The 14,553-nt window shown below is 48.0% G+C and overlaps 1 protein-coding gene across 3 annotated transcripts in view; it reads left to right on the top strand.

Moving 5' to 3' along the window:
• Nucleotides 1-876: 876 nt before the first annotated feature.
• arhgef17 (Rho guanine nucleotide exchange factor (GEF) 17) overlaps nucleotides 877-14,553 on the top strand; it is a 104,046-nt gene continuing 90,369 nt past the window's right edge. For all 3 annotated transcript variants that reach the window (XM_029715885.1, XM_029715884.1, XM_029715883.1), the window contains exon 1: nucleotides 877-6,224. In XM_029715885.1, the coding sequence (XP_029571745.1) occupies nucleotides 1,389-6,224 (4,836 nt within the window). In that variant the 5' untranslated portion in view covers nucleotides 877-1,388. The remainder of the gene's footprint in view (nucleotides 6,225-14,553) is intronic.

Raw genomic sequence — 14,553 nt, 5'->3', positions numbered from 1 at the left:
CTCTAGCACTGAGATGCAGTGCCTTAGACCGCTGCGCCACTCGGGAGCCCCGATTTATGTTAGATCATTTTTCTGGAATGTTGGTGAGCGCCGCAGCGATGCGTATCTCCAACAGCGCCCTGGAGAGGCGCTCTGAGAAAGGAAAATATCTATATTTTGTGTCCCTGCCTTAAACAAAGTGGGCACTGCTTATCACAGGGCGGCATCAGCGCTCACCTAAAAAGCCCTTTTCCCACCGGTTGAGAGAAAGTGTCATTGTTTCTGGGCAGAATTATGTTAGGTTTTATGTGTTGTTGGAGGTGCGTCTTAGTCAGTTTATCTCAGAAAATGTAGCCCTCGTCAATCTGCCACCATATGCGGCTGCCTAATCCTGCCTAATGAGCGGGCCGGCCCTGGCGAGGAGTATATTCTCCCATAGCCTCGACCCTTTGAGCAAAAATAATAAAGCCTTTTTATATATTGCCCGTAAGATGGCGCTGCCGTCGGCATTCCATCGCCCAGAGGTCAGTGTAATAATATCCCTGCTGGAACAAAGAGCTACATAACCAGACAGTCATGGGAACAACCACAAGAGTCATTTTGCATGAGAGAAAATGCTTTAATTAACGTTGACACATAATTCACAAACACAACTCCGTGTGAGACAGCACTAATAGTAGCTTCATTAAATACACTGGCAGTGGAAACACTGTTGCATGTTCTTGTTTAACTTTGTTCAAAGTGAACATTTCTCAGCGCGCCAACGGTTTACACGGCCCAGAGCTATAATTATATATTTCTGTCCTCGATATCTGTGTTCTCCCATCGAAAAGGAAATGCTTTTTATGCCCATTCCCGAGGGGCTATGACAGCCCTTATACCCCGACTAGTCCCGCCCACGCCTGGTCTATCTCGTTCCCAGGCATTTGCATGTAAAAACATCAATCACAGAAAACTACATTCTGTCAAAATAAGGAATACAGCAACAGTTCGGGATTATAGTGAATTATGAGTTTAGGGAAAACCGCGTGAATAAAACGATGGGAAAGAGTCTGGAATATGGGGGAATCTATGGAAAAGCTGCAGAGTTGAACAAGTTGAAGGAGAAAAGTTTGGGAAAACGTGGATGCGATTCGAGGAGACATGTAAGGTCAGAATGCAGGAGAGTTCTCTCTCGCGTTGTTTAATTCACTGTCGTTGTAGTGTCATTTTAGTGTAAACACTGGCTTCTTGTTTTGAGACTCTTAATTCGAGTAGAGAGAAAAATACTTTGCAGCATAATTGTGGTTAAAAGTGTAGCCTATTGTACTAGCTAAATTGAAAAGGGGTGAAAGCCTAGCCACTGTGGAAGAAAAAGTGCTTTGCCACAATGAATTAACAAAAGGAGAGGACATAAAAATACATGCACAATGGCAGAAACGGAGATAGAGAAGGTGTATAGCAGTGTCTCTTTCAAAAAGTTTGATAGTTGGAGCTCAGACAAAAGTCGCTGTGAAAATCAACAAAACAAATCAAAGGATTTGGAGGGCAGTAGCGGCGCCCTTCCCCCTCCATCTACCGCTGCGGCAGAGAAAGCGCAGCCCTCGGCTATGCGTAATGTTAGTGTGTCAAGGAAAGTTTCCAAAATCTCCGCTGCCAGCCTCGACACCGCAGAGCTAAAGAAAGCCTCTTCCACTCCTCTCTCCTCCATTTCTCCCTCTATTCGCCAACTCACTGAAAAGTTCAGTAGCACTAATTCGGCTCGGACTCACGGAGCCCTGAGCCCTGGCAGTAACGTGGCCGGGAAGAGCGCAACTTTACCCCGATTTAAAAGCAGAAGGGGAGAGAGATCCCCGTCTCGGAAGTTATTCCACGAGGACGGTGGACATTTACAAGTTACTGACACGGTTTTAACAGAGTCTCCGACTGACACTAAAGTTCAGCAACAAACGTTTTATTCAGGCGCAGACTCTGTCTCTGGATCGGATTCGGATAGAAATCAACAATTGATTTACACTCGCAAATCTACTCAAGGCAGCAGCGTTGGGACTGGTAAAAGAGATTATTACCAAATTGATCCGTCTATCTCTGATAACAATAACTACAGTAAAACTTTGAACTCTGAGGATTATGTTTTTGTCAGTGGGGCGCCTGCCTGCAAGTCATACAGGAGCTATTTCCCAAGTCACCATGGAGACCCTCCTGTTCACGTTGATCTAACCTACTGGCCCAGTGTCACCAAGATCAGAGAGCTTTTTGGGGACAGGCACAGAAAGAAGCACCGGTCCACCTCTGATGCAGAGGATATAAAATCTGACCACCTCCAGCACTTCACCAGCTCTAAAGAGAGCTCTGTATCAGACAGAAGCGACAGGCAGTCTCCCAACAGCCCAGCCCCTGAAGCCACTAGCCTCTCACTGTCAGACAGACACCGCAGCAGGGCTGCTTCGCTGGGCAGAGAGAGGAGACACCAGGGCATGGACTCAGCCTTTCACCCTGACCAGCATAACTCAGACGAGGCAGAGATTGAGCCAGCCAGCACTAGTATTAGTAGAAGTGGTAGGTGTTTTAGGGTGGCGCAGCCATCAAACACGCACAGAGCCCACAGCCCCTGCAGTGGAGGAGAGGGGCCTGAGACCCGGACATCTAGTCTGAACTCTGACCCTCCACTCTCTGTCCTAGCCGCTGCCCCCACCTCCCCACCTCGGAGCAGCTCCAGGGGCCTCTCTTCCTCCTGTGTAGAGCAGCAGCAGAGCCAGGGGGCCGGGCAGCCCAGGGATAGTTTACATTCCTCACATAGCTCCTCCAGACCGGTGGCCCCCTCCTCTGATAGAGCTTCAGCCAGGGCAGCAATCACAGCCCGCTGGAGGTTCAGCTCAGGAGACGAAGAAGAGGAGTACCACCGAGCAGGAGGAAGGAGCGCTCCCTCGTTAGGTGTCAGCGGAAGTTACCTCTCCCGTGGTAAGAATGGTTGGTGGGGTGGAAAGGTCCTCGGAAGGTCTTCAGGCAGTGAAGAGGACAGCCCTGCGTCACTAGGACCTAGCCGGGACACCATGAGACGCCGTTCACTGAGGAAAAAGAAGAAGAACAGCGAAGTTGCCATAGCAACGGGACGAGATAATGGTGAATCAGACGACAGCGACGACGAGCAGACCGGTATGATGGAACACCTGGAGAGACACCAACAGAACACCGCCGCCACTACAGAACAGACTGGTAGCTCTCGGAACCGGCTCAGAGAACCCGAAGGCTCTAGAAATGGTGCAGCGCTGAGGGGACGCAATTACACTCCTAACCAGATGGTGGCGCAGGAGAGCTACAGACGCCAATACACATCAGGCGGGCCGGGGATGACATCTCCCTTGACCACGCCCCTCACAGGGGTATCACGGGTGTCAAAGGTCAACATCTCATCGTTTATTTCGAGTCCCGGCGGCTCGCAGAGCAGCAGTAGATACTGTAGCACCGAGACACTGAAAGAAGAGGACCAAGCTAGCTATGCTAACAGAATGGCTAACACTACTACTACTACCACCACCACCCCAGGCAGTGTGGTTGGTGCATCCTCCTCCATGCTCAGTAAGACCTACCACGGTAACTTCACCATGTACCGCTCCCCCAGCTTCGGACATGGGGATAACTTATCCCGCGCCCCTGTTAGAGTCTGCCCCCACCTTCTTCCCCCTGTCAATCCACCATCTCCAGCCACAGGGGACACTCGAGGGGTTACTAGGGAGGAGACTACAGTGTTCCGGCGGTTGATAAGTGGTGGCGTAGTCGGGGATAAGGACAGGAACAGGATGTCAATGTCAAACCCGGATATCGCTTCGGAAACAATGTCCCTCCTCAGCTTCCTGAAAAGTGACCTATCAGAGCTCAGAGTTCGGAAGACGGACAGGTCAGGGGTTACTGAGGGGTCATCTGCGGTGTACAGGATGGGGTCAAGAGGTCTCCACCCAGGACTCCGCTCTTCATTAAAGGACCTCACTGCAACTCTTCGACGCGCCAAATCCTTCACTTACTCTGATAAACCAGTAGGGAGGCAACATTCAGATGGGTCCTCGGCCAAAAGAAGCTCTTCTGAGCAACGTCTGGATTTAGACGGAGAGCGTGATGGAGGGAGGGGGGTGGTGCCTGCCAGAGAGGTGGAGAGTGACGGAGGGGACTGCAGAGCAGGTGGAGCAGGGGGTTATGGGGATGAGGAAGTGATGCCCACTCCGCTGCAGGACAGGTATGTACAGGAGGCCAGACAGGTGATCAGAGATATCTGCCAGATGATCGCTCGCAAGGATGATGATAACGAGGATGATGTGCTAGCGACAGATTCCACTGAGGATGAGGGTTTCAGAAGGAAACAAGTGGAGGAGCAGGAGACAAAAGAAAGGGAGGGGAGAGCTAGAGAGACTGAGGTTGACATTGGGGCTGCCTTCATTTCAGGGGAACAAGACAAGATGGAGGGGGAATGTGAAAACAGAGAAAGAGAGAAGTGCCTACAGAAGGTAGATTCTGAGGAGAACGTGTTTTATGACCAATTTGTTGATGAGCTATCGGGTCACGAGTCGAGCCTCACAGATGAGGGCATAGTCACAGAACCAGAGACTGGACCTGGTGACCCTGAGAGGTTATTTGTGGGGTCAAGTTTAGGATCATCGTTGGCCAGAGATGTGCTGGGTCAACCCCTGACTGTCTGGAAGCAGTCTGCTCTTCATGAGGAGGAATGGCCAGAGTTAAACGAGGGAATGAGAGAGGGATCAGGGTTACACGCAGGAGCGAGAGAGAAACGAGAGAACCCCGTCTCTGTCCCTGCTTTTGGGACTGAGACTGAGAGCATTGATGTAGTAACAGAGATGAGCAGCGTCAACAACAACAGTACTAGTGGGAGGACTAATGTATCCCAGAGTGCCTCGGCCCCAGGACTTGAGGCTCCTCCCACTCCGAGCGCTATCCGCCGCCGCCGTAAATTCTCCTCAGCAGGGAACACAGGCTCTGACTCCAGTAACGGCAGCAACGGGGAGTCCAACGGGGATCCTACTGTTTACCGTTCGCTAAGCGACCCCATGCCTCACCGGCGCCGCTCTGTGTCAGCAGAAGGGAGTAACAGTTTCTCTGTGGATAGTAACCTGCTGGGGTCGCTCTCCTCCAAGGGGGCAGGAGGAGTCGGAGGAGGAAGTGTCCCAGAGTCGTCCTCTGCAGCCGATCTGTCAGAGTGCATGGGCAGCGTGACCAGCGAGCTATCGGTGTGCAGTGACGGTGGTCTCCGTGACGATAGTCTCCGTGACGACTACAGCAATGTGATCCGGAGCATTGTTGCAGAGCCAGGAGCAATGGACAGATTGATGACGGATGACAAAAACAACGGGAAAGCCACGAAGAAGAAGTCCTTCTCGGACCCCAGTCGCCGTGGTGATGGCCACCTGCTTGACGAATCAGGGTTCAAAAGTCACCATCACCCCAACGAACCAATCAGTGAGCTGGACCAGCTTGGTCAGATCCCACCCTCCAGCAGTGAGCCAATCCTGAGTGAGCAGAGAGACGAGCTGTGGGAGCTCGGAGACGAACGTGAACGTCCATTACGTAGTCGCCTTGTCAACAATGAAGGTGGCAAACTCCGCTCCCAATCAGAAAGGGAGCTGCACTCCTGTCTCCATGGTGATGACACAGATGGAGGGGGAGGAGGGCAGATATTAAACTTTGACCCCAAACTAGCGGAGGTTCTATCTCCCAGAATGGGCCGGCGGGCCTCCAGGAAACGCCCCAACCGAGTCGCGCAAACAGCATCAGAGGAGCTGGACCACTCGGAACCAGGTCCAGAAGACCACGGTCCAGAGGAGAGCCAGGATCAAGACCAGACTGAGCTCAACCCCCCACTGCCACCACCCCCCCCGAAATCCAAAGCCAGGTCCAAGCACGTCCGCCACGCCAGCGAACCTGCCACCTTCATCCCCATCTCCCCACCTCCACAGCCCCAGCGAGCACAGGCGGACCCGCCTGCCCTGCTACCCGCCTCTGAACCCTCCATCCTGGGTAAGCCCACTGGTGAGGAGGCCCCCTCCCTGGAGGATGTGACCAAGCGGTATATTCTGGCTCTGAATGCTCCTGGGGGCGAGGGGGAGCCATCTGGGCCTGGGTCTGAAGGAACGGTGCCTGTATCAGACGGGTCTAACTCCAGCCCTGCTACTCCCACTGGTGCCAGAGAACCCAGACTGCAGAGGGAGAGCAGCGAGGAGCTGACCACACCAGCCCCACAGAGAGCCAAACCCAGAGTGGTGAGTAACATTGCCAACGTGTGTGTGTGTGTGTGTGTGTGTGTGTGTGTGTGTGTGTCTAAGTGGTCAAAAGTTGTGTTTTCATGTTGCAGGAGAGGAGGCTGAATGTTTGCTGTTGTCATGGATAAAATCCTCTGTGAAATCAACACATGGAGTTATGTGTTCTGACATGTATTTACTATTCATACTAGGCTGCTAATGATGTGTTGAAGGAGGGGCCCTTTTATGAATCACCTTACAAAGCATGATTCTGTGAGTGTTTGTGTGTGCGCTTGCGTGCGTGAGTGTGTGTGTGTACTCAGTAGAATGTTATAGCGATGGAGTTTTTGGAGCAAATATGGAGGCCAGTTTGCCAATCTCTAGCTCTTGGGGAGAGAAACTGCTCTGCATATTGCTCTGGGGTAGAGAATCTAGATCCACACACTATTTTTTTCTGTTCACTGTGCCTTGAGTGCTATTTGGTGTACACACACACACACACACACACACACACACACACACACACACACACACACACACACACACACACACACACACACAGCAGGCCTCTAATGCCATAACCATACTCTCTGATGGTTATTTTTAGAGTGTATTTGTTAGCAGAAACATCAAACCGACTTACACAAACATTGTTAGAACAGATGTTAAACAAGCATTGGACTGGGCACATTAGCTTCTGGACTAGCGCCTGCTGCTAATAGGACTGGGCATATTAGCTTCTGGACTAGCGCCTGCTGCTAATAGGACTAGGCACATTTAGCTTCTGGACTAGCGCCTGCTGCTAAAAGGACTGGGCATATTAGCTTCTGGACTAGCGCCTGCTGCTAATAGGACTGGGCACATTTAGCTTCTGGACTAGCGTCTGCTGCTAATAGGACTGGGCACATTTAGCTTCTGGACTAGCGCCTGCTGCTAATAGTACTGGGCACATTTAGCTTCTGGACTAGCGCCTGCTGCTAATAGGACTGGGCACATTTAGCTTCTGGACTAGCGCCTGCTGCTAATAGGACTGGGCACATTAGCTTCTGGACTAGCGCCTGCTGCTAATAGGACTGGGCACATTAGCTTCTGGACTAGCGCCTGCTGCTAATAGGACTGGGCACATTTAGCTTCTGGACTAGCGCCTGCTGCTAATAGGACTGGGCAATGCTCTGCTGTACTTCAATTACCTTTTGCTTATGATAGTATGTGACTGTGGGCACTGATAACCTAATGACTGTAGTACAGTCATACTGTCAACCCCTGCTGCCTGTAGATAGTCCTTATCTCCCGGCTGCCTGTAGATAGTCCTTATCCCCCGGCTGCCTGTAGATAGTCCTTATCCCCCGGCTGCCTGCAGATAGTCCTTATCCCCCGGCTGCCTGTAGATAGTCCTTATCCCCCGGCTGCCTGTAGATAGTCCTTATCCCCCGGCTGCCTGTAGATAGTCCTTATCCCCCGGTTGCCTGGAGTTAGTCCTTATCCCCCGGCTGCCTGTAGATAGTCCTTATCCCCCGACCGCCTGGAGTTAGTCTTTATCCCCCGGCTGCCTGTAGATAGTCCTTATCCCCCGGCTGCCTGTAGATAGTCCTTATCCCCCGGCTGCCTGTAGATAGTCCTTATCCCCCGGCTGCCTGGAGTTAGTCCTTATCCCCCGGCTGCCTGGAGTTAGTCCTTATCCCCCGGCTGCCTGGAGTTAGTCCTTATCCCCCGGCTGCCTGTAGATAGTCCTTATCCCCCGGCCGCCTGTAGATAGTCCTTATCCCCCGGCCGCCTGTAGATAGTCCTTATCCCCCGGCTGCCTGTAGATAGTCCTTATCCCCCGACCGCCTGGAGTTAGTCCTTATCCCCCGGCTGCCTGTAGATAGTCCTTATCCCCCGGCTGCCTGTAGATAGTCCTTATCCCCCGGCTGCCTGTAGATAGTCCTTATCCCCCGGCTGCCCCGTCTGTGTCTGTGTTTGTCGTTAGGTATCACTCAAGGAAGATTGTTCTCTCTACAGAGACACACAAACGCTCACAAACATTGTGGTTGAGATCTTCTCTGGAATATCTCTCACGCACACACTTTTCCTGTGACTATAAAAACTGTTTTATCGGTCTTACATAACTCTGTTATATTACATTACTTTTTGTTACAAGCACTGTTGGCTTGTCTTTAAGAAGTTGTGAGGGGGTTGTTGTCCGTCAACCCGCCCCCTCCCCCCTTTTGGAGAAACGTTACTGATGTGTTTGATAATAGCCAGGGCCACCGGCCTGTGTGTGTGTGTGTGTGTGTGTGTGTGTGTGTGTGTGTGTGTGTGTGTGTGTGTGTGTGTGTGTGTGTGTGTGTGTGTGTGTTTTGGCCTGGGAGATGTCTGAGCAGTGTCTCTGTCTGTTACTTCCATGTAAGCTCATGCTCTGATTTAGTAGGAGAGGAGAGACATAAAGAGGATTGACGCTTTCAATTGATCCCAAATTGAAATAGACTGTAGACAAGTGTAGTCCTATGCAAGGAGATGTGTGTGTCTGTTTTAAGAGCAAGGGAGCTTTTTTTCCTTTTCTGGAAACTGAAGAACAACTCACTGCCCTATAGTGCACGAGTGCTGGGAATTGCCAGGGACCTCACGATAAGATATTATCACCATAGTTGGGTGCTGATAGGATATGTATTGCTATACTGTGATATGTTTTTATTTTATTGGGATTTGATGTTCCAAACATGCTCACTATACACATAATATTGCGATATGTAACCGTAGTGATCCCCCCCCATCACTAGCAGTCTGCACTACACCTGCCCCCCTCTCGCTTTCTCTCCCTCCCTTCTCTCTTTCTCCCTCTTTCTCCCGTGCCCCTCTCTGACTGCCTCCTCATAGCTATAGACTCCTCATAGCTATAGACCCCTCATAGCTATAGACTCCTCATAGCTATAGACTCCTCATAGCTATAGACTCCTCATAGCTATAGACTCCTCATAGCTATAGACTCCTCATAGCTATAGACCCCTCATAGCTATAGACCCCTCATAGCTATAGACCCCTCATAGCTATAGACCCCTCATAGCTATAGACTCCTCATAGCTATAGACCCCTCATAGCTATAGACTCCTCATAGCTATAGACTCCTCATAGCTATAGACTCCTCATAGCTATAGACCCCTCATAGCTATAGACCCCTCATAGCTATAGACTCCTCATAGCTATAGACCCCTCATAGCTATAGACTCCTCATAGCTATAGACCCCTCATAGCTATAGACCCCTCATAGCTATAGACCCCTCATAGCTATAGACTCCTCATAGCTATAGACCCCTCATAGCTATAGACCCCTCATAGCTATAGACCCCTCATAGCTATAGACCCCTCATAGCTATAGACTCCTCATAGCTATAGACTCCTCATAGCTATAGACTCCTCATAGCTATAGACCCCTCATAGCTATAGACTCCTCATAGCTATAGACTCCTCATAGCTATAGACCCCTCATAGCTATAGACTCCTCATAGCTATAGACTCCTCATAGCTATAGACCCCTCATAGCTATAGACCCCTCATAGCTATAGACCCCTCATAGCTATAGACCCCTCATAGCTATAGACCCCTCATAGCTATAGACCCCTCATAGCTATAGACCCCTCATAGCTATAGACCCCTCATAGCTATAGACCCCTCATAGCTATAGACCCCTCATAGCTATAGACCCCTCATAGCTATAGACCCCTCATAGCTATAGACCCCTCATAGCTATAGACCCCTCATAGCTATAGACCCCTCATAGCTATAGACCCCTCATAGCTATAGACCCCTCATAGCTATAGACCCCTCATAGCTATAGACTCCTCATAGCTATAGACCCCTCATAGCTATAGACCCCTCATAGCTATAGACTCCTCATAGCTATAGACCCCTCATAGCTATAGACCCCTCATAGCTATAGACCCCTCATAGCTATAGACTCCTCATAGCTATAGACTCCTCATAGCTATAGACTCCTCATAGCTATAGACTCCTCATAGCTATAGACCCCTCATAGCTATAGACCCCTCATAGCTATAGACCCCTCATAGCTATAGACCCCTCATAGCTATAGACCCCTCATAGCTATAGACCCCTCATAGCTATAGACTCCTCATAGCTATAGACCCCTCATAGCTATAGACTCCTCATAGCTATAGACTCCTCATAGCTATAGACTCCTCATAGCTATAGACCCCTCATAGCTATAGACTCCTCATAGCTATAGACCCCTCATAGCTATAGACTCATCATAGCTATAGACTCCTCATAGCTATAGACCCCTCATAGCTATAGACTCATCATAGCTATAGACTCCTCATAGCTATAGACCCCTCATAGCTATAGACCCCTCATAGCTATAGACCCCTCATAGCTATAGACTCATCATAGCCACTCTGCTTTCTGTGCCTCTTTTTTTTCTTCTTTCTTCCCCCTCTCTTCTATCGTCTCTCTCGAGCACGCTCTCTCTCTCTCTTTCTCTCTGAGCATTGCTGTGCAATGAGGTCATCTCCTTCAGGCTTCATGAGACGAGATTTAGCCAGATATCAGGTACAGGAACACAGAGAACGAGGGAGGGAGATGGGGAGACAGGTGAAAGGATTTGGGGAGGGAGAGAGAGAGAGAACCATTGAAGAACAAACACCATTGTAAATACAACCCATATTTACGTTTATTTTCCCTTTTGTACTTTAACTATTTGCACATCGTTACAACACTGTATATAGACATAATATGACATTTAAAATGTATTTTCTTCTTTTGAAACTTCTGTGAGTGTAATGTTTACTGTTAATTTGTATTGTTTATTTCACTTTAATTTCATTATCTACTACACTTCCTTTGGCAATGTAAACATATGTTTCCCATGCCAATAAAGCCCTTGAATTGAACTGAGAGCGCAGGTGACAGCATTCCCTCCCCCATATGCCCCCTTAGACACAGTTACGACAACATAACCAACAAAAACGGGTCACAACTCCTGCCGCTCTGACGCTGGGTATGTACATAGTCAATGGTAGGCTTGGAGGGGACTCCTATGGTTGGTACACCTATAGCTCATCTCTTGGCAGTAGTACTGTAGACTACTCTATCACTGACCTAAACCCAGAGTCTCTTACACCGTTCAGTCAGTCCACTGACACCCCTATCAGATCTCGTCAAAACCACACTCTATTTGAACAGAGCAATAATCAATCATGAGGCTTCAAAGCCAAGGGAACTGAATAATATTAAGAAATGCTATAGATTGAAGGAAAGTAGTGTGGAAATCTACCAAAAAACTATTAAGCAACAACGAATTCAATCCCTTCTGGACAATTTCCTGGACAAAATGTTTCACTGTAATAGTGAAGGTGTAAACTTGGCAGTAGAAAACCTAAACAGTATATTTGACCTCTCAGCTTCAATATCAAATCAAAAAAATTCTAGCAGACGACCTAAGAAAATTAACAGCATTGAAGAATGCAAAAACCTAACAAGTAAATTGAGAAACCTATCCAACCAAAATCACTAAAACAATTAACCAAATCACTAAAACAATACAGAAATACACTAAGGAAAAATAAGGAACAGCAGCACATCAGAAATCAGCTCAATGTAATTGAAGAATCCATAGACTAATCACTTCTGGGAAAATTGGAAAACTCTTCATTTTGTTGTTTGTTTAGTGTTATCTATCCAAAATGGCGATGTATGGATAAACCACTTCTCCAATCTTTTTGACCCTATAACAAAGAACAAATAGCAAAAACATATACATGATCAAATACAAATCTTAGGGTCAACTATTAAAGACTACCAGAACCCACTGGATTCTCCAATTACATTGTATGAACTACAGGACAAAATACAAACCCTCCATCCCAAAAAGTAAAAAAAAGTAAATCTCAGGAAGACAAAGATAATGGTGTTCCATAAAGGTCCAGTTGCCAGGACAACAAATACAAATTCCATCTAGACACTGTTAGAGCACACAAACTATACATACCTCGGCCTAAACATCAGCGCCACAGGTAACTTCCACAAAGCTGTGAACGATCTGAGAGACAAGGCAAGAAGGGCCTTCTATGCCATCAAAAGGAACATAAAATTTGACATACCAATTAGCATCTGGTAAAAAAATACTTGAATCAGTTATAGAACCCATTGCCCTTTATGGTTGTGGGGTCTGGGGTCCGCTCACCAACCAATAATTCACAAAATGGGACAAACACCAAATTGAGACTCTGCATGCAGAATTCTGCACAAATATCCTCAGTGTACAATGTAAAACACCAAATAATGCATGCAGAGCGGTGCGGCAGGTAGCCTAGTGGTTAGAGCGTTGGGCTAGTAACCGAAAGGTTGCTGGATCAAATCACCAAGCTGACAAGGTAAAAATCTGTCGTTCTGCACCTGAACAAGGCAGTTAACCCACTGTTTCTAGGCCGTCATTGTAAATAAGAATTTGTTCTTAACTGATTTGCCTAGTTTAATAAAAATAAAAAATAAATCAGAATTAGGCCGATACCCGCTAATTATCAAAAACCAGAAAAGAGACGTTAAATTCTACAACCACCTAAAAGGAAGAGACTCTCAAACCTTCCATAACAAAGCCATTATCTACACAGAGATGAACATGGAGAAGAGTCCCCTAAGCAAGCTGGTTCTGGGGCTCTGTTCACAAACACAAACAGACCCCACAGAGCCCCAGGACAGCAACACAATCAGACACAACCAAATCATGAGAAAACAAAAAGATAATTCCTTGACACATTGGAAAGAATTAACAAAAACAGAGAGCAAACTAAAATGCTATTTGGCCCTTAACAGAGACTGACCCAAAATTAAGGAAGTCTTTAACTATGTACAGTGAGCATAGCCTTGCTATTGAGAAAGGCCGCCGTAGGCAGACCTGGCTCTCAAGAGAAGACAGGCTTTGTGCACACTGCACATAAAATGAGGTGGAAACTGAGCTGCACTTCCTAACCTCCTGCCAAATGTATGACCATATTAGAGACACGTATTTCCCTCAGATTACACATTCGAAAACAAATCCAACATTGCTAAACTCTCATATCTAATTGGTGAAATACCACGGTGTTCCATCACAGCAGCAAGATGTATGAGCTGTTGCCACACGAAAAGGGCAACCAGTGAAGAACAAACACTATTGTAAATACAACCTATGTTTATTTATGTACTTTAACTATTTGCACATAATATGACATTTGAAATGTCTTTATTCTTTTGGAAATTTTGTGAGTAATGTTTACGGTTCATTTTTGTTTATTTCACTTGTGTTTATCTTTTTCCTTCTGCTTTGGCAATGTAAACATGTTTCCCATGCCAATACATGAGAGAGAGAGAGAGAGAGAGACCCCCCCCCCCCCAGACGCCACGGTCTGAGGTGTTTTCACTTAGACCACATTCCTGGTGCCTGTCTATCTATCTGAACCCTCCAGGAGTAAATGCAGGTCCATGTCAGTGTGTGACTTCCTCTTGTAGTGTACTTTAGACGGGTCATATTTACACAGGCGGGCGTGGGAGTGATCACTCATGGTCTTTTTCAGAAAGACCTGTTACCAACAAAAGATGGGAAGTCTTCTGGTCAATATCAAACTCGCTCTCCTTCCTTCTCTCTCTCTCTCTCTCCCTCCATCTATCTCTCGCTCCTAACTTCTTTAGGCTTTCACTGCAGCTGATGCTTATTTTCAGAAGTACACAGTGCACACTGGAGAGGTTTCAGGAAGAGCATTACATGGCACACACTAGATTGATGGGCCAGCCTGCCAGCCCCTCCTTTAGGAAGAGAGGAGCGCTCAGACTGTTAGAGGGACAGAAAGATGAGGATGGCTTTTTACACAGGTAAAGGGGTGACATGTGAAGGAGATGGAGAGAGAGAGAACCCCAGATAGTCATAGAGAGAGAAAGAATGATCTAGTGGAAGCAGGTAGTCAGAGGGGGACAGAGGGGGATAAAGGGGATAAAGGGAGAGAGGGAAAGAATGATCTAGTAGAAGCAGGTAGTCAGCGGGATAAAGTGAGAGAGAGGGAGGGTTGATGTTTTGGGACTTGTATAAGGTCAGACAGAGAGAGGGAGTCGTGGATTAAAGCTAAGGGAACATCAGATTTATTACTTATTTTATCAGACCACCCACCTAGAATCAAACACTGCCCTCTCCTCTCTCCTCTCTCTCCCCTCCTCTCTCTCTCTCTCCTGTCTCTCCTTCTTTCTCTCAACCCTCCTCTCTCTCTCCTCCCCTCTCTCTCTTTCTCTCTTTCTCTCTGTCTCTCTCTCTGTCTCTGTGTCTCTCTCTCTCTCTCTCTCTCTCTCTCTCTGCCTCTCTCTGTGTCTCTGCCTGTATCTGGGTCTC

The sequence above is a fragment of the Salmo trutta genome, chromosome 26 (assembly GCF_901001165.1).
Source record: "Salmo trutta chromosome 26, fSalTru1.1, whole genome shotgun sequence".
Taxonomy (NCBI): domain Eukaryota; kingdom Metazoa; phylum Chordata; class Actinopteri; order Salmoniformes; family Salmonidae; genus Salmo; species Salmo trutta.
Note: the sequence above shows the minus strand (reverse complement) of the source record. Positions and strands in the feature narration are given on the sequence as shown.